This window comes from Sorex araneus, chromosome 4 (assembly GCF_027595985.1).
Source record: "Sorex araneus isolate mSorAra2 chromosome 4, mSorAra2.pri, whole genome shotgun sequence".
Taxonomy (NCBI): Eukaryota; Metazoa; Chordata; class Mammalia; order Eulipotyphla; family Soricidae; genus Sorex; species Sorex araneus.
In genome coordinates, this window is record NC_073305.1 from 45,275,615 (window position 1) to 45,302,326 (window position 26,712).

General features: G+C 57.9%; 1 protein-coding gene across 5 annotated transcripts in view; it reads right to left on the minus strand.

The window, feature by feature from the left end:
- LOC101538922 (cadherin EGF LAG seven-pass G-type receptor 3) overlaps positions 1-23,865 on the minus strand; it is a 37,088-nt gene extending 13,223 nt beyond the window's left edge. The window contains exons 1-35 of one of the 5 annotated variants that reach the window (XM_055134136.1): positions 19,692-23,864; positions 17,620-18,270; positions 16,967-17,192; positions 16,575-16,690; positions 16,108-16,196; positions 15,844-16,001; positions 15,244-15,407; positions 14,755-14,880; positions 14,492-14,661; positions 13,602-13,787; positions 12,974-13,087; positions 12,481-12,652; positions 12,226-12,367; positions 12,004-12,124; positions 11,548-11,731; positions 11,202-11,303; positions 10,969-10,983; positions 9,074-9,168; positions 8,667-8,876; positions 8,251-8,446; positions 7,894-8,049; positions 7,461-7,632; positions 6,780-6,947; positions 6,464-6,590; positions 6,168-6,374; positions 5,801-5,975; positions 5,514-5,626; positions 4,848-4,927; positions 4,382-4,505; positions 3,872-3,988; positions 3,618-3,766; positions 3,362-3,471; positions 2,875-3,033; positions 2,305-2,505; positions 1,022-1,910 (exon numbers count right to left, since the gene is read on the minus strand). In XM_055134136.1, the coding sequence (XP_054990111.1) occupies positions 1,022-1,910; positions 2,305-2,505; positions 2,875-3,033; positions 3,362-3,471; positions 3,618-3,766; positions 3,872-3,988; positions 4,382-4,505; positions 4,848-4,927; positions 5,514-5,626; positions 5,801-5,975; positions 6,168-6,374; positions 6,464-6,590; positions 6,780-6,947; positions 7,461-7,632; positions 7,894-8,049; positions 8,251-8,446; positions 8,667-8,876; positions 9,074-9,168; positions 10,969-10,983; positions 11,202-11,303; positions 11,548-11,731; positions 12,004-12,124; positions 12,226-12,367; positions 12,481-12,652; positions 12,974-13,087; positions 13,602-13,787; positions 14,492-14,661; positions 14,755-14,880; positions 15,244-15,407; positions 15,844-16,001; positions 16,108-16,196; positions 16,575-16,690; positions 16,967-17,192; positions 17,620-18,270; positions 19,692-23,769 (10,262 nt within the window). In that variant the 5' untranslated portion in view covers positions 23,770-23,864. Of the gene's footprint in view, positions 1-1,021; positions 1,911-2,304; positions 2,506-2,874; positions 3,034-3,355; positions 3,472-3,617; positions 3,767-3,871; positions 3,989-4,381; positions 4,506-4,847; positions 4,928-5,513; positions 5,627-5,800; positions 5,976-6,167; positions 6,375-6,463; positions 6,591-6,779; positions 6,948-7,460; positions 7,633-7,893; positions 8,050-8,250; positions 8,447-8,666; positions 8,877-9,073; positions 9,169-10,968; positions 10,984-11,201; positions 11,304-11,547; positions 11,732-12,003; positions 12,125-12,225; positions 12,368-12,480; positions 12,653-12,973; positions 13,088-13,601; positions 13,788-14,491; positions 14,662-14,754; positions 14,881-15,243; positions 15,408-15,843; positions 16,002-16,107; positions 16,197-16,574; positions 16,691-16,966; positions 17,193-17,619; positions 18,271-19,691 lie in introns of all 5 variants that reach the window. The other 4 variants (XM_012934203.2, XM_055134141.1, XM_055134138.1 and 1 more) reach the window with 4 other exon arrangements.
- Positions 23,866-26,712: the final 2,847 nt, after the last annotated feature.

Below are 26,712 nucleotides of genomic sequence, written 5' to 3' on the forward strand. Positions count from 1 at the left end.
CCTACTCAATGTGCTATCACTCCAGCCCCCATATAGACCCTTCTTATCCATTTTACTTCTTAAGAGAATCTATGCAAAGTCACCGCTTCCCTTCCCCTTTGACATACCTGCCCTCCCACGCACTAGTTCAACCCTTCGTAAAGCACCCCTCTTTCTCTATAGCTCAGTCAATGTTGGGGTGACTGACCTCAATCACACAGACTGAAAGTCCTTGTGAACTATTCCCCATTCTCTGCCTGACTACTTTTTCTCTCTTTCTTTCTTTCTTTCTTTCTTTCTTTCTTTCTTTCTTTCTTTCTTTCTTTCTTTCTTTTCTTTTCTTTCTTTTTTGGGTGTGTGTGTGGGGGCAAACCAAGCGATGCGCAGGGCTTATTCCTGATTCTGCACTCAGAGATCAATCCTAATGGGGCTAGGGGAAACATATGGGGTTCCGGGGATTGAGAGATGGTACTTCTTTTCTCTTAAAAAGATTTTTTTAGGGGCCGGAGTAATAGTACAGCAGGTAGGGCATTTGCCTTGCACGCGGCAACCTGGGTTCGATACCCGGCATCCCATATGGTCCCCCAAGCACTGCCAGGAGTAATCCCTGAGTGTAGAGCCAGGAGCAACCCCTGAAAATCACTGGGTGCAACCCAAAAAGCAAAAAAAAGAAAAAGTTTTTTTTTTTAATCTGAGTCTCAGAGAGCTTGGGAACTCAGGGCTATCCCTGGTGCTACCTGATCTGGCAAAACTGGGCCCAACAAGGTGCTTGGGTTCTGTGATGCTCCACGCAAACCAACAGTGTACAAAGCACCCTGTGGTGCCATGGATAGAATTTGGGGCCTGGGACCTGCAAGGCCTGTTGCTGCAGTCCTGAGCTCTTTGTGCCAAACCTAGGGTTGCCCACACCTGTCTGCCAACCAGCACCCCACTTGTCAACCATTGAACACAGGGCATTGTCAACCATTGAACACAGGGCAAGGGACACTGGAGGTGACCCTGAGCTGATGAGGGTTTGAGCAGATGGCTGCCCCCTGCTTACTCTGAGTCTGGTGACAACTCCGAGATGCTGTGAGATGTGGCAGAGCGGGGCGTGGAGGGCCCGAGTGCAGAGGCCGTGGCAGAAGGCGTGGCTGTGGTGTGAGGGCCCGAGGGCGTGCTGGAGGACTGCACGGAGGAGGAGAGCGCCGAGGAGTTGAAGGAGGCGAGGATAGAGGAGAGAATGTCCAGCTGCTCTGTGGAGGGGCCATGGCTTGGACCACTGGCTGCGTCCTCCCTGACTCTGAGCAGCTGTGGGGGTGGCCCAAGGCCCTCTCGTGAGGGGTGCCGGCTAGGCACAAGGTCTAGTTGCTCCCCTGAGTTCCATCTCTTGCACAGAGAGTCCGGGGGCCGGGATGGCAAAAGGGGGTCCTTGGAGAGTTGCCGCTGGGGAGACAGGGGCAGAGTGGGGGGCTGTGGGTCCAGGTCCCGAACACTGTGGGGAGGGGGCAGTGTGCTCAGCCACTCACAGGGGGCGCTTCGGTCCAGGGCATCCCGTGACCCGAAACGGCCAGCCAGAGTGCCAGGGTGCTCCCTGGGGGGCTGCCTTCGTGGGAGGGTGCTGCCCCGGTCCCTGGGCTCCAGGCGGCCTGGTGCTGTGTCCAGGTGTTCCTGAGAGCCGGGCCGACTCAGAGGGCGCAGGCTCGGGCTGGGGGCGGCCTCCAGCCGCTCCCGGCTCAGCTGCCGCCGGAGGAGCAGGTCCAGCTGTTCTCGGGAAGAGTAGCGACTGGCGGGCTGCGACAGGCTGCCTGTGCCCCCTCCAGCACAGATGCGCCCATAGGAGGCAGCGGGCACAGCGCGGTGGCCCAATGTGGCAGCTCGGCACCAGGACAACTCAGGGGCCCCGCGGGCCTGTGGCACCAGCGGGCACTGCAGTCGGTTCTTCAGGATGCCTGTGGGAAGAACCAATGGGGGTGCAGGGTGTGAATGGGGGTGGGAGACAAGAATCCCCTTGGGGAGGCAGCGAGGTGGTAGGAGTAGGAGGGGCAGCTCCCTGAGGGCAGGCCCTGTCATGTAGGGGTGGGGCAGCATCCCCTTGACTTGATTTGGGACAGAGATCTCTTGGGGTCTCTGTAGGGCAGGGTGGGGTACAGACATTCTGGGACAGAGCAACAGACTTGAGAGCTGGTTAATCTAATAGAGCCGTTCCCTGGGCTGGAGCAGGTACAGCTGGGGTGTGGAGCAGGATACTCCCAGATCTGGAAGTGGGGCTCAGGATCCCCCATGGAGAGTCTGGGACAGGAGGAGGGAGTCTTGGGGGACTTGGGGGGGGTGCTGCCATCATACCCTTCCTCTGGCGCTGGGCCCGGCCCAGCGAGGTCTCATCTCCACTGGTCAGGGCCAGGTCAGGGGCGTTGTTGTTGGCCGCGTCCTTGCTGGCGTCCAGCCCCAGGCGCCGTTCGGAGCCCCAGGTCTGCAGGGTGCAGGGAGTGGCCTCGCATTCCCCCAGCGCTGGCCAGTAGGACAGGAGGTCATTGCCATCCACATCTGCAGACCAGAGCAGGTGTCAGGGGGGCTCCAGGCTGACCCCCACCCTAAAGACTCCTGAGGCCCTGTCTGTTGTGGAGCAGAGGTGGGACCACGAGGGGCCTTTCAGAGAGCACCTGGGGGTGCCCACTGGATTGTCTGGCCTGGCAAACTTGGCGCGGAGCACCTGGGGAGCGCTGACTGAACCCCAACCATCAGGGGACACAAAGGAGGGATGAGTGTCACCCTGTAACCCCCAGCCAAACTTTCTCATTCTCTTGCCGAGCTGCTGGGGGGCAGCAGAGAGCCTGGAGAGGAACCCAGGTCCCTGAGGGTGGGGTGTGTGGGAACGCCCTGCCCAGTGGAAGCTGGTGTCTTGGTGGTCCTCACCTTTGGGGTGGGTGAGGAGCCGCTCGCTCTGGGCAGCACGGCGAAGGGGACGCTGGAAACGCCCCCGGTTGCGGCCGTTGTCCTCGCTTTCCGAGGAGGGGATAGACAGGCTCCGCTCCTCCTCCAGGGACAGGTCACTGTCGGAATCCGAGTCAGCGCCTGGAATGGGGAGGTCGGGAGGAGGAAGGCACAGCAGTGGATCAGGAAGGAGCAGGGCGGTGAGGGGCGGGGAAGAGCCCAGAGTGGAGGGGCAGTGGTGACTTGGGCTAGGGTGCAGGGTCTGGGGAGCGGGGAATTGAAGAAAGGAAAAGCTGGGACTGGCCTGGGGACAGGACAACCAGGGCTAGGTCGGGGGTTGCCTTCTGGGCCCAAGAAGAGGGGTGGGCTGATCCCCCTGCTAAGCTGTTCCACCCAGTCTGGCGCAGCAGGAAGGAAAACCAGGGAGAAGCTCTGCCTCCCTCCTCCCTGCCCAGGTCCCCACCTCTACCGGCATCTCGATGGAACATGGCCACGTCCAGGTCAGTGGGGCCAGCATGAGCCTGGAGGCTGTGGTCAGTATGGTCGGCAGCCGAACCATGTCGAGCCAGGACATTGTCCCTAGAATACAGGACCCCCACTCAGAGCACGGAGTGCACGGGTGGCTGGGGCAGCCACGCACCAGGATGGGTGAAGCTTCTACACCAGGACCTGCTAATGCCTTTGACAGCTGGAACACGAGCCCTCTGAGCTGTGTGTCCCCTCACCTGAGGTAGCTGCGGCCCCGCTGGCTGTCTTGGTCCTGGGCCCGGCCAGAGCGGGCGCTGCTCACAGAGGAGACAGTGGAGGCACCAAGGGTGATGCGGATGAGGCCGCTCTCCTCGAATAGGGCTGTATTGTTATATGCCGCAGGGCCCTGGAACGGCAGCGTGGAGGCAGGAGGGTGAGACAGCCCTGAGAAGCCTCAGATGTCCATCTCCCAGGACCCCGGCCTGCTTCCCCAGCCCCGAGAGCCTCTCACCGTCCCAGGCGCTGGTCTTGCTTCCTCAGGCGCTGCCTTCCTGCCCAGACAGGCCGGAGTCCAGGCAGCTCTGGCATCAGCATTCAGCACGCAGAAGAGCAGCAACATGGCCAGGCCCTGTGGGCAGTGGGGGCAGCGAGGATCAACGGTCAGGAAGAAGAGAAACACGCCAGAAGTGGGTGGAGCAGAGCTACCACGGGGTCAGTCAGGGACAGTGTGAGAGGAATCAGCAAGAGGGGGCCAGTCATGGCAAGAGAGGGGGCATCAGAGGGGCCCTCCAGGGGGCCTCCAGGGAGTCAGGACAAAGTGGCCACCTGAGTAAAGGGCAGCTGGACTAGCAGTGGCCAGGGGCTTCTGGGTCTCTGAAGGTCAATGAATGGATCCACGACCAGCTTTAGTTCGTCATCCAGGAGGACCAACTTCAAGTCTGGGTCTATGCCCTGCCCAGTCCTATTCTGCTGAAGCCCACTCTGGGCAAGGCGGGAGGGCGAGGAGGGACACCAGTGTTACCTGGAGCCCACAGAGTCCAGCGTGGAGGTAGTGGAAGGCTAAGACGCTGTGGTTGACTGCTAGGAGTCCAAAAACCCAGGAGGCACTGACCAGCAGGAGGAGCAGAAAGGAGCTTCGGAGGGTTCTGACAAGGAAACACGGAGAGACACCCAGTGGGCATGCATGTGTCACATGGAACACGAAGGATGAAAGAGACTCACAGAAACATGGAATGAGTGAGGGGAGATGGCGGGGACAGCAAGCAGCAGGAGGGCACTTGGGCCAGGGCAGGACAGGGAGGAACAGACAGGAGGGGGCATAGAAGCATGGAAGCTGGGTAGGGGTGCATACACAAGGGGCAGAGCCAGCCAGGCCATGAAAGACCCGGGACACCCAGGAGAGTAGGAGGGAGCGCAGGGCAAAAGCATGTGTGGGGCCCGAGTATGGTGAAGGCGCAGAGAGGAGCCCCGGGGCCTAGCTAACTCACAGCACAGAGGTCTTCTTGGCCTCCCTCTGCCCAGTGGAGCAGGACATGCGGGCAGCGAGGAGAAACATGGTCCCGTTCATCTGGACCCAGAGCCGGAGAGGTGGCATGGGGCAGGACAGAGAGAGACAGAGAGTGAGAGGCAGACAGGCCCAGAACCAGAGAGAGGCAGCACCAGGGAAAGACACACACCAAAGAGCGTTAAGTCAGAAGCAGAGAGCAGGGCAGAGCGAGAGAGCCACAAGGAAAGTCACTCGCTCCACATGCAGCTACCCAGCATCTGTCCAGCACTGCATATGGTCCCCCAAGCACTGCCAGGAGAGACTCCTGAGCACAGGAGCAGCCCTGAGTACCACCAGGTGTGACCCAAAATACACCCGCCAGAAAGCAGAAAAGAGAAAGAGAATCCTGGAGAGCATCAGAGACAGGGAGCCAGAGAGGGATGAGATGGAGAGAGCAGCAGGGCTGGCACGGGCCTCTCCCTCCCCATGTCCATTGTTTCCGTGCAGGGTGAGGGTGTGGCCACTCTGACTGAAGCACAGAAAGGGATGCCAAGCCCAGGAAGCCTGTGGGCTGCACCTGCCTCCCCTCGTCTAGCACCCCACACTCAGGCAGGCTCCCCCAACACTCCCAGTTGAGCACTGGTGACCCTGACTCTGGGGTGCTCACCATAATGACAAGGACAATGGGGCCTGCAAAGCTCCAGATGAGGGGTTCATGGATGGATATCCAGCAGAAGTCGGGGTTCCCGTAGCCCTCAGGATCCAGGCCGACAGCAAGGCCTGGGAAGAAAAAGGGATAGGAGTGACCGGTGTGTTTGAGAACTGAAAACCCTCACATAGAAGGGGAGAGGCTGGGGCACAGCAGGCTTGGGAATCAAGATTAGGATTGGGGACAGGGGAGGGGAGCAGCCCACAGGATGGGCAGTTGAAATGGCCAGTGAACAGGGCCCTCACCCAGCAGCACAGCAGGGACTCCCCAGCCCAGAGCATGGTAGAAACGCATGGCACCACGGTCCACGTTGCGTGGCTCCACCTGCATGCGGTAGAGATGCAGTCCCTGCACCAGGAGCCACGCGAAGGTGCTGAGGAAGAAGTAGTGCAGGAGGATGGCCACGGCAGTGCACAGCAGCTGAGGGCGGCAAGGGGTATTAGGATGGCTCCAGCCTCTCCTGGACCCTCCCTGGGCATCAGCTGCTCACCTATGAGCCCTAAGTCACAGCCCCCTTCGTTCTGGACCCTCCCAAGACCCAACTGACATATCTCTGATCTCTGGGCCCAGCTGAGGTCATCAGGACACGTGTCCCCTTGTCTTGCCCTGCACCTGGTTGTGGGTCCTGTGGATCCCCAGCAGGAAGAGGAGCTCTGCCACCCCCAAAGCAGCTGCCACATTTGCATGGATGCCACGCGTGTTGGATTTGAGGCTGCGCAGGCTCAGCAGGACAGCTGCTGTTAGCAGCAGCGCAGCTACAGATACGGCCACGGCCACGTGCGTAAATACCGCCAGCAGCTCCAGGTCTCCTTCCAGCCGCTGCGGGGACAGGAAAGGTTGCTGGGGAGGTTGGAATTTCTACCCTTTGCCCCACAGCCACTTCTTGAGAACTCTGGACACAGTCCCACCTCACGGGGGGAGGCATCCATGAGGACCCCGAAGGTGCCTGTCCGGCTGCAACGACATCGTGCGTGGGACCCATTCCTGTGCACCAGCTCGCAGTCCCGTGCTGTCCACATGCCGTGCTGGTCCGCCCTGTGGCCACAGGGCAGTCAGAGCTGCCATACCCCAAGCGGAGGGGCCCAGGGCCAGGAGGAGGGTAGTGAGATGGGTGGGAGGGGATCTGAAGTTGGGGAGTAGCGCATGGGCCAGTGGATACAGGGCAGGCCAGGCCTCTTAGGGGCTGACGGGGCCCGCCCAGGGTTCCAGGGTAAAGGTTCTCACGGGCCAGGTGCATCCCACTGCACACAGATCGCCTTGCTCCGATTGGCCGTCTGCAGCAGACGAAACTCCAGGCTGATCGGGGACTCCAGGACGCCCCTCAGGAAGTTGTGTCCATGGAACACAGCCACGCTGACCACAGGGGAGTTCATCACCGGGTTCTGAGGAAGCCTGAGGAGACACCCCCCCAAACCTGAAGCAGCCACCTCCTCATGTGCCTTCCGCGCTCTGCTACTACTCAGTGACGTGGGGCCTGGGGTGCAGGGCTGCCTCAAGACCTGGGCTTTGGGTCCAAAGCCTAGCTGGGGGTGAGTTCAGGATAAATACATCACTGGGCATCTCCTGACCCCCAGTCCATACTGGGGCACGAGGCCAGCACAGCCCCTTCGGCCTCCAGCTGCCCCCCACCCCCCGCCCACCACTGCCATGGGACCCCGGCAGGCAGCTTCTCTGCAGTACTCTGCCCCCCACTTGAGGCCCCACCTGCCAGCTACTCTCCCCAGCTCCAGAAAGCATATGGGCTCACGTGGATCCCAGCACAGGCTAGCTTCCCTGGAACTGGGCACCCCGGGGTGTCTTTGTGACCAGAAAGAACACAGGCAAGACGGAGAGTGATGCTGGGTAGAGACAGGTGGAAACCCCAGGGTTAATTAAGCAGCCCAGGAGCCGCTTTGCATGTGGTACCTGGCGCCTCGGCGCTCAGCCTGGAACTGGGCAGGAAGCAGTCCCCCCAAAGTGCGGTAAACGAGGAGGATGACGATGGAGAGCCTGGGCTCGGGCTCAGGCTCCAGAGGGGCTGGCGGGGGTGCCGGACTCGAGGTACTGTTTTCCAAGTCACTGCTACTTGTGGGCAGAACTGTGAGGGGAGGGACAGGAGCCACTGTCAGTGACCCCTGAGCCCCAGCACCCACACACCCAAACCAGCTTGAACATGGGGTTCAGAATTAGGGGGTGGGAATGAAAAGTCCGTGCTGCAAGGAGAGGCCATCGGTGGCCAGGGAGGGAAAGTGACAGAAGGTGTGAGCTGAAGGAGGCCCGGGTGTGGGGTGGGGAGCAGGGCCACGACCCAGTGGGTGGCAGTGAGGGAGGAACTGACAGCAGTCACAGGGTATCTCACCTTGAGGGGGCGACGGCCGGGGGGACTGGGGAGGTAGCAGAACATGTGTGTGTGGGTCCCAGGCATCCTGGCCCCGGAAGAGGTTGCTGTGGTAACGAGGGTAGCGCCGGGTCCCCCGTGTTGGACTGGGGTGCTCCATACGATCAATGCTGAGCACTGTCCAGGGGGAAAAGGGTGAGACCAGGCCGAGGGTCCCACTCTCCCCACCTCCTCCCCAGCCAGAGTCTGGGTCTAAGAGGGGTGTCTGCTCCCACAAAGCACGGAGGGCCAGGCTGGCCTCCCACCTCCAGAGCTCAGTCAGCAGCTCCCAGGCCTCAGCCCTACCCCAGCCACCCGTGCCCGCCTCCTGCCACGCACTGATATTTGGCGTCACCAGCCCCACGGGGTTCAGGTACGTGAGTTCCATGTTCCTGGCAAGCGTGGCTGCATATTCCTCAAGATGCTGCACCAGCCCTGCGCTGCCGGGAGAGCCCCCAGGGGCCCGCTGCCCCAGTGCTGCCCACAAGGCCCCGGTCTCTGGAGCAAGCAGTGAGGAGCCAGCCCACAGCAGATTCTGGGAGCAAGGAGAGAAGGGGGCTCAGTGCAGAGAACAGGTGGGAAGGGATGGGAAGTTGAAGGGATTTAGCTGGGTGCTCAAAGCCACTCCAGCGGGCATGGGTGGGCACAAGGAGGACCAGGGAAGAGGGAGATCTAAGGGTCCATCCTCCCTTGGGAGAGCAGGGACCTGAGTTGGGAAGCCAGGATCAAGAGATCTGGAATGTGGGGATACCCACCTCATTGAAGTGGGCATCCTGAGTGGCTGTCAGCCCAAAGCCCTGCTGATGGCTTTCAAAGGCCAGAAGGTGGGCCAGCAGGCGGGCTGTGACTCGGATATCTTGGCTGAAGTAGTGGTCAGTGTGACCAGTCACCTCCCGCAGCCTCTGTGCCAGCTTCTTGGCCTCCATAGTATCCAGTGCTGTTTTGTTCAGTTCCAGACCATCCAGCTGCCAGAACAAAGGTGGGGATGTGGGCTCCTCTGGGGTGCCTGGGGCCTCTAAAGCCTGACAGAGTAAAGTTAGCTAGAGGAAAAGGCAACTGGGAAGCCCAGGAGGCAAAGTCCAATGTGGGGCCCAGCACAGACTGGGGGAGCTGAGGCCGGGTCAGCGGGGGCCCAATCATGGCAGGCATTGGGTGATCTTACCAGCAGATTGAGGTCTCGAAAGATGGGGGACGTACAGTTGAAAAGGTCTGGCTCCAGCCACCCCCGGTCCTCGTCACAGAGCCGCACGGCAGCACCTGCGGGCAGGCAACCCCTGTCAGACTGGGGGTCTGCGCACTCTCATGAGTGGGTAAATCACAGTACCTCCACTTTCTAGGGAAATGCTAGAAAGCTGATGTCTGTGTGGATGAGTCATGGGCAACGCACCCCAAGCCCCCAGCTCTGCTACATGCCTCAATTCTTGAGAACCACTCCCACCTTTTCTGCCCTCCTTTCCTTCCTTCCTTCCTTCCTTCCTTCCTTCCTTCCTTCCTTCCTTCCTTCCTTCCTTCCTTCCTTCCTTCCTTCCTTCCTTCCTTCCTTTTTTTCTTTTTGCAATGCAGGGGATCAAACCCTAGGCCCCTCTATGAACCATTTGATTTATTCAGGTTTTGTGTTTGCTTGCTTGTTTTGGGACCACATATGACTGCGCTTAGGGGCTATTCCCAACAGTGCTTAGGCGTGCCTAGGGGCTACTCCCAGCAGTGTTCTGAGGACCATGCTCTGCCAGGGATTGAACCCAGGACTCCTGGATGCAAAGGACACACTCCAGCCTTTTGAGCTCTCTCTCTAATACTCTATGGACAACTTTTTGGTTTGTTTTTATTTGGAGCCTATACCAGGCAATGCTCAGGGGTTACTCCTGGCTCCGCACTCAGGAATTACTCCTGGCAGAGCTTGGGGTACCATATGTGATGGCAGGGATGGAACCCAGGTTGGCCATGTGCAGGGCAAGTGCCCTGCTCAATGTACTATGGCTCCAGTCCCTCTATACACATTTTGAATCATCAACTATAAAAAGGAGAGCACAGAGGCTGGATGTGCATGTGGTGATGCTCACTTCTACATGCACTTACACTCCTGAGCCAGGACAAGCACACGCAGTGACATACACAAGACATACAGCACGCTCTTCTCTCTCTCTCTCTCTCTTCCTCCAGACCTCTCTCTCTCTCTTTCTTTCTCTCTCTCTCTCTCTACACACACACACACACACACACACACACACACACACACACTAGTGCTCTCTTCTACATGCACATATATTCCTGGGCCAGGACAAGCACACACAGACATACAATGATTTCTCTCTCTCTTTCTCCTTTCACTCCTCTCTCTCTCTCTCTCTCTCTCTCTCTCTCTCTGTCTCACACACACATTCACACACATATGTTCGCTAAAACTATGCAGACTACGTCATCCAGGAATGTTTTGAGGCCAAAATGCAGTGGGTGTTGGTTCTCCTACACGTTTTAACTCTCCCAGTGGTGACTTAATTACTACCTCTCCCTGGTCTGTGGGATTGGGGTGCAGTTCTATGAGAAGTGACCTAGGTCTTAAGGGAATCTGTGGCCATCAGCAATGAAGACCCTCCCTTAAACCCAGAGTCAGCTTCCCTCCAATACAGACTCGCAGACACGTGCACAGGCGCAAAGAGACACATAAACATGCACACACAGATGATCTGTGCAGCCACAGCAGGGACCGCAAGCAGCGGGGAGGTATCTGCGGGGAACTTAGGCAATGTGCGGAGCCTCTGGGGTCTTCAGACAGATGTTGAAGGGGGGGCTTTAGTGCTCTCGGTGGGGAGAGGCCTGCAGGGATCTCAGGCACTGAGCAGGGGTGTGCAGTCTCAGAAAGCGGGAGGGACCTACAGGGTCCGTAGTCAGTGGGAAGCTGTGTCTGAGGACCTTGAGCATCCTCAAATGGCAAAAAGGGGTCTCAGAGACTTCAGGCAGTGGGAAGGGCAGTGAGAGGCCTCAGGCAGCAGGAGGAGTCTGCAAAAGCTCTGGCAGTGGGAGGGCGCAGCGCACCTGAGCAAACACGTACCCCCTTACCTGCACCCCGCAATCCTGCCCAGAAGCCAAGAGAAACAGATGGAGGTGCAATGAGGGTACAAGGAGGGACCCAGAGTTCTTAGCAAGTAGTGAGGGACCCACATAAGCCCCTACCCCACTCCCACCTCTTTGCAGGAACAAGATGACCCAACTCAGAAAAAGAGCTGGTCTTGGCAGTGAGAGGACAGGGCCCCCTTCAACCTCAGCAATGCCCCTGCCCTCAGAGTACATACCAAGGGCCCCCCGAGGACAGGGCACTGAGGCCAAGATGCCAAACTTGGTTTGGGGCCACCACACACCGGATCTCAGGGACTTGGGGCAGGCATCATAGAGCACTAAAAAAGAGACGACTTTAAGCCAGGGGTTCCAGGCTGGAACAAGGGTTCGCCCCACCCCACCCCAGCACTAGTGCCCACCCTTGTCCTGCCAGCCTTGGGAGCTGGCTTGTCCCATTCTGTAACACAACATCAGCACATTGGGCCTAAGGGGTTTTCTTTAGGAGCCTCCCAGAGGACAGAGAGCCAAGCATGCCACAGCAGTGGTGGCTTCCACATATGGATCTGGGCAGAGCTTGCTCACCCCGGCAGCCGCTGGCTGTCACCTCTGCAAAAGGACTATCACAGCTGTTGCACTGACGACCAAGGGCTCCTGGGCGGCAGGGGCACTGCCCGCTGTGGGGTGCACATGAACGTGAGGTGGAGCCCACGGGGTAGCAGTCACAAGGCAGGCAGGAATCACTGCCCCGGGGTCGGTAGTGGAACTCCTGTTGAAGAAGGGTCAGGGGCCCGAGGTCAGAGGTCGGGGCATGGGATCACAGGCATGAGCAGGGTCACAGCAGAGGGCCCAGAGAGGCAGAGGCAGGCTGGACCTCAAATGAAATTGAAGGGAGAAGTTTGATGTTGATAACAAGAGAGAGCAGTCAGGTCAGAAGAGACGAGGTCTGGGTCGGGTGGCAGAGGTCAGCAAGCTGAATAAGGATTGACAAATCATGTCCAGGGAAGAGGCAAAAGGTCAGGTGCCAGGGGCCAGGCCCACCTTGCAGTGACACTGCCCATTCGTCTTGTTGCAGTTGGGGTCGAAGCCTTTGTGAACGTCACAGTTGCAGGGGCCACAGCTTGGGCTCCCCCACCAGCCCCTCGGACACTGCTGGTCCATCCTGGGGGGGCAGAGAGCCAAGTGAGGTGCTGCCACAGTACATCAGTAAACCCCTGGCTCTTCCCCCGCTCCCCCATCATCTCAGCCCCATCAGCCCATTACCTGTGCTCGCAGTGGTGCCCAAAGTAGCCACCTGGACAGTCACAGGTATACCCATGCGGTGCTCCCGGAAGGTGCCGGCAAGAGCCCTGGTTCTGACACGGATTCAGGAGGCAGGCGTCCACACAGCCTGGGCCATAGTAACCTGCAGATGGGGTCAGGGAGCTCAGGAGACTGGCCACAAGCACAGGAGGAAGCAGACACCGTCCTGGGTCCCTGCTGCGCCATCGACCCTCCTCCCCACACTCCAGGCCCCACCTGGCCAGCAGGTGCACGAGAAGGTCTGCCAGAGGTCTCGGCAGTCAGCATGGGGTGGGCAGGGCCCAGACGCACAGGCGCTGGTCACAGCACAGCCAGGTTCCACATTCACTCGGTGGCTGGGGGGAAGCAGGGCCGGGGACCCCGAAGGCGTGGAGCCGAGCCACACCCCCTATTGACACAGCCAGCAATGGGTGAAACCCATGTCAAAACACCTCAGCCCCAAGTCCTGAAAAGCCAGCCACCCTGACATGCAATCTCCCGCAGAACCCCCAAAACCCAGACCCCAACCTGGTGCTCCCCAGTGCAGTGCCCCCAAGGATATCATGGTCCCTGAGAATCTCACCTCTAATCTCACAGAAAGGGTGCCCCATCTGACAGCTCTGGGCAACACCCCTCCCCATGGATAGAGCTTCTGAGGACCCCAAGCACCACCCCAATCTCCAACCACTGACCCCGAGGCTCTGTATCACATTCTCAAGTTGACTCTTACCTGAATGCAGCCAACCAGGCCCTGAGGAACCTCATCATTGCCAGGGGGCAGGCCTCCCACATGGAGCCGCTTTACCTTCAGGCCCTGCAGCTCATTCCCTATTGCCATGGTGTCCTGGAGGAGGGGGACAGACAGCATTGGGGGTTGGAGGTAATGATGAACCCTCGTCCTCACCCTGCACAATCATGCTTTGTCTCTCTGTACTAGGAGAAAGGTCAGGAAGGGTCTGCTCCTGGAGACAGAGCACCTGCTGGAGCACAGGGGATGACCGGCCAATAGGAAGCTTCTCTCGGGGACCCAACCAACCCTGAAACTCCATGATTTTGAGCTGGGGAGAGTGGGACACAGACTGGAGAGGGATTCCAGGCATTAAGCCAAGTACTGGCTACAGAAGTATATGCCCTAAGTGCAGGCACAAAATCTGGACAGCCTCCCTGATAGGAGCAGGGCTTGAGAGTAGACCAACCTGGCTGGTGGGATGGGTTCTGAGCTCAGAGCAAGGCTATGAAGAGGAGCTGGAGGGAGCGAGCAGTGGGGGGAGTTGAGGAGTTAGACTAGAGGTGGGGTCAAATGAAGTGAGTCTGGTTGGAAGATTGAGAATGGACGACATCAAGGTCAGAGGTCAGACCTGGAAGAGGCTAAAGTCCAGTGAAACCATGAGGATATGGTGGCCCCGCCGGCCACCTGGCTCCTCCTGCAACTCCAGCCGCAGATCATGCCACCGGCCATCACTGACAGTCACCTGGTCCAGGAGGAGGTGGGCAGTGCGGCCCGAGCCCCTGGTCACCGTCACGGACAGCAACCCCCTATTCAGCTGCAGGAGGAGAAACAGAGCCCTAGAGTCAGAACTCTAAGTTAGGAGGATGCCAGAAATAGGGTATCAGGAGTTCAGATAAGGCCCAGAGATTTTAAATATACATATATATATATACACACACATATATATATACGTATATATAGGGGTAGAAGGCAGGGGGCTGGGGATACAGTTCAGTGGAAGAGCATAGCTGAGGCCCTGGCACCAAAAAAAGAAAACCAGAGGCCAGCAGGAAAGACTATAACTGGCACGCAGGCTGCTGTGCCAGGGGCACTGCAGCTGAAGTTAGGCCAGAGGTGGAGGACAAGCCCAGGGACTATGGATTGGTGCAACAAGCATAAAGAGCTCAATGCTGGTGTCCTTTGCTTGCAATGCCATCAAGGTGGGAGAGGGCCATTGTTCAAGTGTTTGATGGGACCGGCCTCCACAGCAATGTTGCTGGTGGCATCAGAGATTAGAAGTAGAGGACAGGAGCTGGAGAGATAGCACAGCGGGTAGGGCGTTTGCCTTGCACACAGCCGACCCAGGTTCAATTCCCAGCATCCCACATGGTCCCCCAAGCACTGCCAGGAGTAATTCCTGAGTGCAGAACCATGAGTTAACTCCTGTGCATCTCCAGGTATAACCCAAAAAGGAAAAACACACAAACACAAAACAAAACAAAAAAGTAGAGGACAGAGGAAGGCTCAGGTCATACACACCTGACAGAGGAGCGTGCTATGTGGCCCAGCCTGCACTTGCATCAGGACCCCCTGTGTCGCCCGTGTCCGAAATGCCAGGCCCAGGTACCATGGCACAGACATAACCATGTCGTTTCCAAAGTCCCAGCTAAGTGTGCCATTGCCGTGGAAGCGATGGGGATGGGCCATGGCTATGCAGGGAGAAAGAAACAAGGTCAGAGACTCCATGTCCAGAGGAAGCAACGTTTCCCTGCAGGCCCTCTTGCCCTGAGCTTCCCACTCACTGAGTCGACAGTCTTTGCCCCCAAAGCCCACGGGGCAGTCACAGCTGAAGCCGCCCCAACGCTCTGAGCAGACGCCGTTGTTTTTACAGGGTTTTGAGTCACAAAAGTGCAGTTTGGCCTGGCAGCCTGCAAGAGAAAAGGCACAGGGAGGATGAGAGAACAGGAGGGCGTGGATGCTGGATATAACACAATGGTCCAGAGCGGCTCAGAGTAGGCTTGGCCTTACGTTCGAATGCCTCAAGAGGTGACTTCAGTAGGAGTCTGGCCCTAGAGACCAGGCCAAACCAGGGAGATAGTATAGGAGATAAGGTGCCTGCCTTACTTTGGCACTGCACATTGTCCTCTAAGCACAGCTAGTTCTAAGCCCAAAGCATACAAAACCCCAAACACTAAAAGCCAGACAGTGATATGCCAGGCTATCAAGAGACATCAGACTAGGGGTCACTCCATGGAGACCTTTAGCCTCCCTATGAAAGGGCTCTGGCCTACCTGCTGTGGTGCCGTTGTTTGCAACAAAGGCTGCCATGTCCACTCTGCGGCCATCTATGTGCAGGTCTCGCATGCAGCCAATGAAGTCCTTGTGAGACACGGGGAAGTTCTCCGGGAGGTTGGGGACACCACCCAGAAGCAGAGGGCCCGTCAAGTCCAGGGACCTGGAGGTTAGGAGTCCAGGTCATTGGCAGGACTGGGACAGGGGAGGGTTGGTCCTAGGAAGTGTGGGGGTAGGACTCAGATAACAAGTTGACTGAAGTGGGAAGGAGACAAAGGCCAAGCTAAGGAAGATGCTAGACCCTTACTTCAGTTAGTTATGGGGTACAAAGGAGAGTTCATGATGAACAGCTGTTCTTGGGGCAGGCTGGAGGCTGGGATCAAAGGATAAGGCTTCTGGGTGGCTCGATAGGGGATGGAGAAGAGTCTAGGGTGGTGTGGGGGTGGGGGTGCTAAAGAGAATTGAGGACAGGGGCTAAAGTGAGATGGGCTTTCAGCATCCCAGTGGGAGAGGGAAAGCTGGAAGTTTGGGCAGGCAGGGGTGTAGGGAGGTATGTAAAGGATTGGGGAGGGCAGGGGAAGCAGGAGCTGGGGCCTCACTTCTTGGAGCTTGTTTGCATGCCAGCAGCTGCACACGAGTAGTTGCCAATCTCAGCACCAAACCGCAGGGCTATGGCCACGTCACAGTCATCCACGCTCAGCACTGCCACCTTGTCCTTGGAGGGGCCCTGTGCACCCCCTAGAGCATCTGTCCGGGGCTAAAAATCCAGGTATACCACTCAACAGGACCCCCAGGAAATCTCTGAGGGGCAGAAACTGGCATCCAGCTCTCCCACCACACTCCCATGCAAGGGTGGTGCCCACCTTGTTATAGTATCTCAGATGCACTGTGTGCCACTGCCCGTCACTCAGGCCCCCTGGAATTGTGGGGCTGACCACTGTGTTCGACTCGCCTGTGGGGGGGAATGCATGAAGAAGTTCTCCTGTCACCAGAAGCTGCTTCAGGCCTCCTGCTCTGCCCGAGTAGGCACAGTTCCACCCCTGATCATCATTCCCCCTGCCAGTGTGGTCACCAGATTCTTCCCACTGATGACCACATGGGCTAGACTGAAGTGCTGTGGCCAGACAGGAGAAGTACACACCACTCCCTGGTGGAGAGTGAGTATATTTCACAGCGAACAGCCTCTGGGGCTGGCGCCTCACAGTGTGTTGGGAAACAAGTGGTGTGTTTGGGTGTATAATGAGGCAAAGCTCCAGGGACTGGGCTGCCACCCCCGTCCTTACCCACATCCACTCCTGCTCGCCCACCTGCACGCTCACGGAGCACCCACCTGTGGAGTAGGTGAGGCGAACTTGTCCAGCCACCAGCTCCAGAGCCAGGAAGTCGTGCTTCTCATTCAAGCGCCCATTGTAGAAGAGAAGCCCGCTCGGCTGCACCGTGGCAAACCTGGGGAGCGTGGGCAGGGCGTCACCAGCCAGACACCTCTCACACCCACCACAAGCAAGCAACAGGCAAGTTCTCAGGGCACCCCGCTAGCCTGGGCCGAGGAAGGAAGTGATGAGAGAGGTGGGAGTAGGTGAGGTCAGTCCAGGCACTTGGAACACACCGTGCTCTGAGATGCCCAGGCAAGTGGGTGGGGGTGGGGGGAGTGTCCGATTCAGGATAGGGGACATGCAGGTGGGGCAGTGCAGGGACACCCAGAGATACATGGTGGGCACCTACGAGAGCGACAGTGTGAGGTGGAAGCGCTGCCGCAGGCCACGGAACATGACGAAGGAGCTGGGCGGGAAAGAGCGTGCTGCCACCTCGCATCGTGGGCCTTCAAAGGCGCCGCCCGCTGGGCACTGGCAGCGGAAACCACCATCGGGTCCATCTGCACAGGTGCCTCCATTGCGGCAAATGCCAGGCACACAGCGTCCAGCTTCCGTGTCCAGTTCGCAGTCTTCTCCTAGGAGTCAAGCCGTGGTCAGAGGAGGTAACCAGCAGCTAGACTGCTCCGGCTCCCATGGACCCGCCAGGCCAACGGCTCCTAGACAGGCTTCTAGCCCCATGGGCCTGGCCACGCCCCGGCCACGCCCCTCCGCAGGCCGTCTGTGGTACCACAGCCTGGCCTTACCCCGGCTGCACCTTCACCACCTCAGTCTGTATTTTTCGCAAGACCCCTGTGCTATCAAGGCTAAGTTTCTGATCTAACAGAGCCCGACATAACCACCCACACAACCTATCCCTAGAGAATGATGCCAAGGCCGGGGATGTAGCTCAACTGTTGAGCACTTGATCCCACCCTACACCCAAACGGAAAAACCAAGCGATGCCCTGGCCTCCCTAGCACTCTCTGCCCCGCCGGAGCTCTGCCCAGGCCGAGCCCCGCTCACCAGTGAAGCGCGGGCGGCACACACAGGTATAGCCTCCCTCGCGCCGCGCGCAGGCTCCCCCATTGCGGCACGGATTGGAGTAGCAGAGGTCCAGCTCCGTCTCGCAGAAGTCTCCAGTGAAGCCGGGTGGGCAGCGGCAGCGAAGGCCCGCGATGGGCTGGATGGGCCGAAAGAGCGTGGAGGCCGAGGCCAGGAAGGGCGCGGAGGAGTCAAAGCGCAGCACCGACACGCACTTCATGTAGTTCTCGCAGGGCTCCCGCAAGCACACGTTGTCGTCGAAGGGCAGCACATCCAGGAGCGAGCGGGCAGCTAGGGCCGCACGGCGCACGTACAGCTGCTCCTGGAGCTCTTCGGAGCTGAACCAGGGCCCCGCAGAGCCGGCCCCGGCCCCACGGGGTGCGAGCGCAGAGAAGCTCACGTTCAGCACAGCGCCGCCCACATCCGTGTCGTTCTGGATGTTGAAGATGAAAACGTCCTCCGCGGGGGTGGCCAGCACCGCAGCCACGCCTTCCAGGAAGTGGCCCAGCAAGGGTGAAAGAAAGCGTTCCTGCCACATGTTCTCCAGGCGCACCGTCAGGCTATTGGCCAGTAACTCCTCGGTAATGATCACTACCCGCAGCACACACTGAGCCGTCACACTGTGCAAGCCATCTGTCAAAAGGGAGTAAAGGCAGTGGTCAGTCTGCAGCCAGTGACTGACCCTCTCTGGGACTCAAGAGGACTGAGGCCAGTGGCTGTCCAGCTCCCTGTATCAAGTGTTGTTTGCTTTTTCCCTCCCCTCCTTCTAATATGTGGGGCCGGCCTGGGATCAGCCAGTTACCCAGACAGGGCTGGTAGGCCAGCAAGTCATTCCCTCAGAAGCACACAAGAAAACCCCTTAGTGGTGAGTAGCCCACCCTCCTGCAAGTCACCCCAGTCAACAGGTCTCTCCTCAGGAGAGAGGTGCCAGTGTCACCCCAGTCAACAGGTCTCTCCTCAGGAGAGAGGCGCCAGTCACTGGCCACCCATTTGCCCTTCCCACCAGAATTGCAGAACTAGCAAAACATCGCCATCAAGAAAAAGGCAAGGTTCCAGGCTAGGGATCCCTTTTTTCTGGTCAGCAAACTGTTTGCCCATGGCACCAGAAAGGACCAAAGTCCTACAGTCATGCAACCGTGTTCCCCAGAGCTCTGGGTCAGCCAGTTCCTCTCAGCAGGAGGGTCTTGAACCCTAAAACTACCCCCCTCAGTATTCTTAGGTCAGCAAGCTGCTCATCACCCCAGACTTTGCTCCTGTCATTTCAGTAACTATCCCCACAAATGAGATACTTATAGGCCTTATTCTTGCCCCACCCTCACCCCCTGCCATAGTAAGCCAACAATATAGGCTGGTTATTGAGTAAATGAGAGAAAACTGAAGGTCACGGCTTCCCTGGAATAAAATTAGTAGGCAATGCCTGTCCCCTGGCCTCCAGCAGGCAGGATTGCAAGAGCCTTTCCCACCTGTACCCTCCTACTGGGGAGGGGCTGGTGAAAGCCTGGGACTGTGGAGGCAGGAAAGCAGCAAGTATACCTCTGGGCATTTTCAGAAAGGGCAGGGCCTCAGTCAGTGCCTTGGAGAATGGCTTAAATCTGTGGGCCTACTCTGCCTGAGGATGCCAAAGCTCCTAACTACTAGACTATCAGCTTCCCTGTTCTGTACAAATGGGATGAGAGTTGCACTTCAGTAGTCTGACTCTCATAAGGAGGCTTCAGCTGAACAGTGGTGTGGTGTGGCTGGCTATCCCGGGAACTGATTACCTTTCAGAGTGAGTAGGGGCCATCCTGGGGAATAGTAAATAGTTCTTTACCCTCTTTCTAGAAACTTCTGGAACCCTGAGGATACTGGGGATTCTGTGGAGACTGTCCAATAACCTAAATTCCTATCTGAACCCAACCTGTTAAGATCTATGTCAGATGGAACACAGAAACCCAGCACATAAGGAATTCTTAAAAGGCTTGGGAGTCCTTCTCTGGTTTGAAGTGCCCTGTGGAGTCCCTAAGAACCTGACAAATAGAAATCACTAAGTCACTTGCCTTCCCTTTGCCCCTCACCTGTGACAGTCACCAACATGGAAGCCACCAGCGGGCGATTGTTGTCAAGCTTGCGGCTGAGTCGCAGCTCCCCACTGGTCTGGTTGACTACCAGCAGTTGCAGCTCGTTGCCCCGCTCAAAGGAGTAGAAGAGGTGGTCGGAGACGTCTGGGTCATAGGCTGGGATGCGTCCAATGATGCCCGAGGGGAAGGTGTCTGAGCGGTTGGAGACGTAATTGTTGAAGAGGATTTGGAAATTGTTGAGCACAGGGCTGTTATCATTCTGGTCAACCAGACGGACGTGCACGGTGGCCCGACTGACCAGAGTGGCTGAGGTGGCTTGTACTACAATCACATATTCCTGGCGAGTCTCATAGTCCAGGTCAATGAGTGCTGTCAACTCTCCAGAGAAGATATCCATTTGGAACAGCTCTGGAATGTTCCCCTCCACAATCTGGTACATTATATGGGCATTGGGACCTTCATCAGGGTCCACTGCAGTGATCTGGGCCACCACTGATCCCACAATGCTATTCTCCTTCACTCGAACCTCAAACTCCTCAGCTGGGAAGATTGGTGCATTGTCATTCACATCCTGCACAGTCACCTGAATGCTAACTGGAGTCCGCAATGGGGGCATACCCCGGTCCACGGCATAGGCAGTCAGTTCATATACTGGTACTGCCTCCCGATCCAGCCGCCTCACTGTGCGGACAATGCCAGAGGTGGGCTCAATGGTAAAATCTCCATCCCCATCTTCCCCATTCTGGAAAGTATACTGGACCCGGCCATTGGCGTGAGCATCACGGTCAGTGGCTGAAATCTGGAGGACACTGGTGAAAGGTGGGGCATCCTCAGAGACCAACCCTGTGTAATGAGAGGCCACAAACTGAGGAGCATTATCATTCACATCATTGACCATTATTTCCACATAAGTGGTATCTGCCTTCTGTGGGATGCCATTGTCCCTAGCTGTAATAGCCAGGGTATAGGTCACCTGGTCCTCGTAGTCCAGAGGAGCCTGCAGTGTAATGGCTCCTGAGTCTGCATCAATGCGGAACTGAGGCAAATTATCCTCTAGGAGATAAGTGATGCGAGCATTCTCCCCCACGTCATCATCAGAGGCACTGATGACCACCACAGTGCTCCCCACTGGCCGATCCTCATTCACACTTACTGAGTAGTGGGCACTTTGGAAGACAGGCCGGTGAGTGTTCGCGTCAGTGATGTTGATGTGCACATAGCAGTGGTCATGAAGGGCACGATCAGATGCCGTTAACACCAGCTTGAAGTAGCGCTCCTGCTTGTAGTCCAGGGGCAGAGCCAGTGTCACCAGACCCACACCCCCCTGGGTGCTGATGGCAAAGCGATTCCGGGTGTTGCCACCTGTAATCTGGTAGCTGATGGCACTATTGGCATCACGGTCTACTGCAGTCACACTGACCACACTGGTGCCCACAGCTGCATCCTCATTCAGCCGTAGGTGGTATTCTTTCATCGTGAACTCAGGTCGATTGTCATTAACATCCAGAACTGTCACTGTGACGCTAGCTGAGGCTGAGAGTGGGGGTGAGCCATGGTCCCTAGCCTCCACACCAAAGTAGTAGTGCTCCACAGATTCACGGTCCAGGGGACCACTCACGGAGACCCAGCCAGTGGCACTGTTGATCACAAAGGGTGTATCAGGTGCAACACCAGTTAGGGAGTACTCCAATCTGGCATTCTCCCCATGGTCTGCATCCACTGCCTGAATGTGGATAACAGAGTGGCCCAGCGGGGCATTTTCCAGGACAGAAACCTGGAAAGGTGTGCTGACAAAAATAGGAGCGTGGTCATTGATATCCACCACCTGGATGCTGGCCAGGCCCGTGTTGTTGGACAGCGGTGGCCGGCCTGCATCCTGAGCCCGGATACGCAAGGCATACTCTCGTTCTGCTTCAAAGTCCAGAGGCGCCACCACCTGGATCTCCCCTGTGAGACTGTCTATGGCGAAGTGGCCACGACTGTTCCCGCTAATGATGTTGTAGTGCACCAGTCCATTGGCATCCTTGTCCCTGTCGGTGGCCGTGACGCGCAGCACCACCGTGTGGGGGCGCACGTCCTCCCGCACCTGTGCCACATAGCGCTTCTCACTGAACTGGGGCGCGTTGTCATTCTCGTCGAGCACAGTTATGTGCACACGCACGGTAGCAGAGCGAGGCCCAGGCTCCAAACCCTGGTCGCTAGCCTCCACCACCAGCTCATAGCTTTCCATGTGCTCGCGGTCCACGCGGCCGCTGGTACTGATAAGGCCAGAGCGTGGGTCAATTTCGAAGGCGGCGGCAGCTGCGGCACGCGCAGCTGTAGGTCCCACAAAACGGTAACGCAGGTTGGCATTGGGGGGCGCGTCGCCGTCTGTAGCACGCAACTGTAGTATGGGGTAGCCCTCTTCCACGTTCTCGCGTAGTGTTTCCCGGTACTGCGCCTGCTCAAACACAGGCGCGTGGTCGTTGCGGTCAGCCACTGTAACAGCCACCATGGTGGTGGCCGAGAGGCGCGGCGAGCCGTGGTCCTGAGCCGTCACACGCAGGTAGTGGCGCTCTATGCTCTCGCGGTCCAGAGCGGCTTCCGTGCGGATGAGGCCGCTCTGCGGATCGATGCTGAACAGTTCCAGCGAGCGGCTGTTCATGAGCGCAGCCAGTGAGTAGACTAGGCGTCCCGACTCGCCCGCGTCCGGGTCCTGCGCCACCACGCGTAGCACCGAGGTGCCCGCCGCCTCATTCTCGGGCACAAGTGCCTGGTAGTTATACTGAGAAAACTGCGGGTGGCGGTTTGTGGCACGACGGGAACGGACCCGGCTCTCCCGTGACAGCCTCCAGTGTTCTAGCAGGACCGGGATTCCCGGGGGGCGCGGCCCCGGGCGTTGCGGGAGGAAGCGGCGGCGGAAGAGCCCGCGGGAGCGCATGCGCTCCGGCTCCGGCCCGGGAGCTGTCCGCAACTCGCATGGTGCTGAACCCGGCGCGGGAGCTGTTCTCGCTCTGCGCAGTGCTGAATCGGGCTCGGGACTAGAGGCCCCAGCTCCGGGGGAACAGTCCGGCCGGGAAACTGTCCTCTCCGTTCGGGACGTCACGATTCTCTCATCCTGACTCCTGCTCCCCGTCGGCCACAATTCCCCGCAGCAGCGCATGGGTCCCACTTTTGGGGGAGAGCCCCTACTAGCACTCCTCTGAAAGGATAACAGCTTGGAACCACGGGGTCGAACCAGAAGGTCTGAAGGGAAGGGCGAGCTGCTCTCCGAGCCTGGAACACCTGGGGACAGAGCCTCTGGCGACACACTCTCTCTCCGTGAGGTTCCGGACCGCCCGCAAAAGGAGACCTCCAGGCGCCAGCATAACGGAGACTCTGGTCCCCGTCCGGTCTCACCCCCACGACTGCCTAATGTCTGAACCCCGTACTCTGGCCCCAACCTCACTTCCGGTGGCTCAGAGGGTCCTGGGCCACCCTGGGCGCTCTGGCCCCCACCTCGGAGCCCCACGAGAACAGGGTCCTTGACCTCCAGCCCAGAATCTCCATCCTCCCGGACCCCGGGAGGGTCGGGACAAAGAACTAAGGCTCTGCCGCGGATCCGTGCCCCTGGCCCCGTAGCAGCAGCTACCCCCGGGTCCCAACCTTGGCGCCCGCCGCCCCTCAGCTCCTCCCGGCTAAGGGGGAACAAAGAGAGGAGAAGGAGCAGCGGTACCGGGATCGTCGGCCCCCTGAGACCCCACCACGGCGGCCGCCTCGCCATCACCCCCCGCCTCCCCACACGGCCTCCACCACCCTCCACCCCGGTCCAGGCCTTGGGCCCGCCCCGCCACTCGGGCCCCCTCCCCGGCCCCTGCCGCCGCCCCTGTCCCCCGCCTCTCGGCCTTTCGCTCCGCTCCGCCACCGCCCTCTGGGCACCATCTACTCTGCGGTCAGAACCCCTCTGGCGTGCGGCCTCAGCTTTTGCCGCCCCCACCACAGCATCTCCGACGCTGCTGCCGCCTCCCGCCGCTCCAACATGGCTTCCGGCCGCTGCAATGGTTCGTTCCACCTCCGCCCCGAAGTCCCAAACCCGTTGGTACAGCCTGTGGCGCATGACAGTTCAGGCTGCCGAAGCGGCTGGCGCCATCTTTAGTGAGGGCACAGCTTAAGTGCTGCCCACGGTGCTGAACGGGGCGTGTGAGTTTGCCCCTCTTGGATCCCCCCTCCTCGCTCAAAGCCACCGCCCTAACCCGTTGCTTTCGTCGCTTTTCGGTTTCGCCGGTCTCCTGTTCCTCTAAGGACTAATGCTGAATTCTGACCTGGATTTTGTTCTATAAAATTCTGCAATGATGTGCAGAATGAGTATTCTCATATCATTGCAGATCAGGGTATCGTACGGAATCCTAGGAACGGAGGAAGCTAGGCTGAATGGGGTTTCTCAAGGAGTCAATAGCTTTGAACAATAGCTTTGTTTGACCAGCGACTTTCAACTTAAAAACACGTTGCGACCGTTTGTTTTTAGGGAGCGCCCCTTCGGACAAGGGATGAGAGGTGACCAATCCGAGGCAGGTGCAGAGGCCACGCTCTCCCCTGCCTAACTGTCCCAACAGTTTCCCAGGCCGCGGGTCTCGATTGCTCTGGGATGCCAAGTGAAGCCTGACGTTGCCGCACAGCTGCAGACTCGGCTTCCTCGGAATCCCGCCCCTTGCCAACCACGACCGTGTCCCTTAACCCCTTGAAGGGACCGACGGAAGCTCAGTCCTCTCGAGATTCAATCGAGCCCTCCCAGGACTGTACAGCTCCTAGCGCCAGCGGTCCCCGGCTGGCCAATGGGTAGGCACAACGGAATAGACGTAACTGTACAGGAGCTGGGTGGGGGTAAACTGGGAGTTCCAATTAGAAAGCTAGCTACTATTTCTATTGGCATACTGGGAGGCTCCACCCCCCCCACGGCCGACTCATTGTCTGGTGGGGGGAGGCTCTGCGGGCTGCTGGATAGCGGAAGAGAATACAGGAGGTCCTCCAAGGACCGGCCTGCAAAGACTGCAACGACAAAGAGCTCGGCGTCACGTGCAGAGGGCGCGGGCGTCCCCGGAGTGAGGCGTGCCTTAATGACTGGAGACACTCCCAGGGGCGCGGCTGCAGCTTCAAACCCCGCTGAGAACTCCGGCTAGGGCCTTTGGCCAGCCCCAAAAGGTACCTATGACATCACCACCAACCAATCAGACGGCGCAGTCTCTTGGCTTTTTCGCTTCCGGGAGGCGGGGTTCCTGCGTTTTGCGTTTCTCCTCCCCGACACCCCACGTGTCTACCGAGAACTGGCGGGTGGGCTCCAGTGGTGGTCTCAGAATCCGAGGACCGCCACATTTGTTGCAGCCCTGCGACATGGTCTGGGTTTTTTTTTTTTTTTTTGAGTGAGTGTGAGGGTAGAACATCTCCAGCGACGCCCCTTTAGGAACCCGCTGGATGGGGGTGGGGGGAGCCAATAGCACCCGCTGATTGGTGCAGGGGCTAGGGGGAGGAGGCTAGGGACTTTTTTTTTTTTTGATTGTACATCCGTCCCTTGAGGCTTCATAGTTTAGCTAATGGAAGGCACACATTTCTTTACACTGGCGGAATGCTGTGGGGAGGGATGCTGAGTTATCAAAGAGGAACCTGAACCAATTTTAACATTATGGGCAGTAAAAGAAACCTGAACACCAGTGTCCAAGAGGTGGTTAGCAGCTGAAAGGAAGGTGTAATCCCAGACCCTGAAGGCTGTGTGGGCAGTGTGCAAAGGCATTAAGGGTCCTTGCCTCCTCAATGGTCTCAGCTACTACACCATGTGAGCACCTTTCCTCAATGCCCCTGACTCGTGACTACAGATGTCATTCCAAGGACTCCCTGCTACTCCTGCCCCCACAGTTGTCTTCCCTCTGGGATAGCTGCTCTGTGAGGGCCTCCTCATCCTCTTCCAAACTCCTCTCTGCCCTACACCCCTGTGGTGGCTGCAAATGCCCCCTGTAAAGATTAAAAACCAAGTACTGATAATAGTTCCCCCAAGTCCAGCCTGGCCCAGACACTCCAAAACATGGCAAAGATCCCTCCCCCAATATGATTCATCTTTGGTCTTGCCTCATCGGCTTCAAGCCAGAGAGTTTACACAGGGCCCAGAGACCTGGACTTGAGGTTGCTTCGGAATAGATGGAAAATAGGCCAGAGACCAGAAGGCCAAGAAGCGACAGACAGAAACTGCCCTCTACACCTTGGCCTCTTGACATCTTTATCTCTCTACCCTGTTTTGCCCTCTTCCTCCTTTGGCCAGAGGAGTCTTGCTGGGAGGGACACATAATAAAATACCTGACCAACCCATCTAGCTTCCTTCCCTGTGGACATTCTTTAATCTCACCAAGGTCTCACCAAGGAATCTATCATTCCTCTGCTCTTCAACTCCATTCTGTTGCTGTTAGCTTCTTTCTTCTTCTTCTTCTTTTTTTTTTTTTTTTTGTCACATCAGTGCTCAGGACTTACTACACCCTGTGCTCAGGGATCATTCCTAGCAGGGAAGTGCTAGGGATTGAACCCTGGTTGGTCACATGCATGGCAAGTGCCCTACCCACTGTACTATCTCTGACCCCACCACTAGCCTTATAGAATTGAATGAGCAACAATTCTCCTGCATTGTTCTTATACAAACTTGCTCACTCTATTTAATATGGAGTATTTGAGGGGCTGGAGAGATAGTACAGAGTCTAAGGTGCATACCTTGCATGCTACCAACCACAGTTTGGATCCCCAGTGCTATATATGATTCTCCAAACACTGTCAGGCATTGCTCCTGAGGCAGGAATAGTTTCTGAATGCTGCTGGGTGTAGCCCCCAACATTGTGTGTGTGTGTGTGTGTGTGTGTGTGTGTGTGTGTGTGTGTGTGTGTGTGTGTATTATATTGAGGGCTGGAGAGATAGTACAGGGAGTAAAGGCACTTGCCATACATGCAGCCGGTCAGTAATGCATAGTCCCCTGATAATAGAAGGCATGAACCCTGAGTATAGAACCAGGAGTTGCCCTTGAGCACCA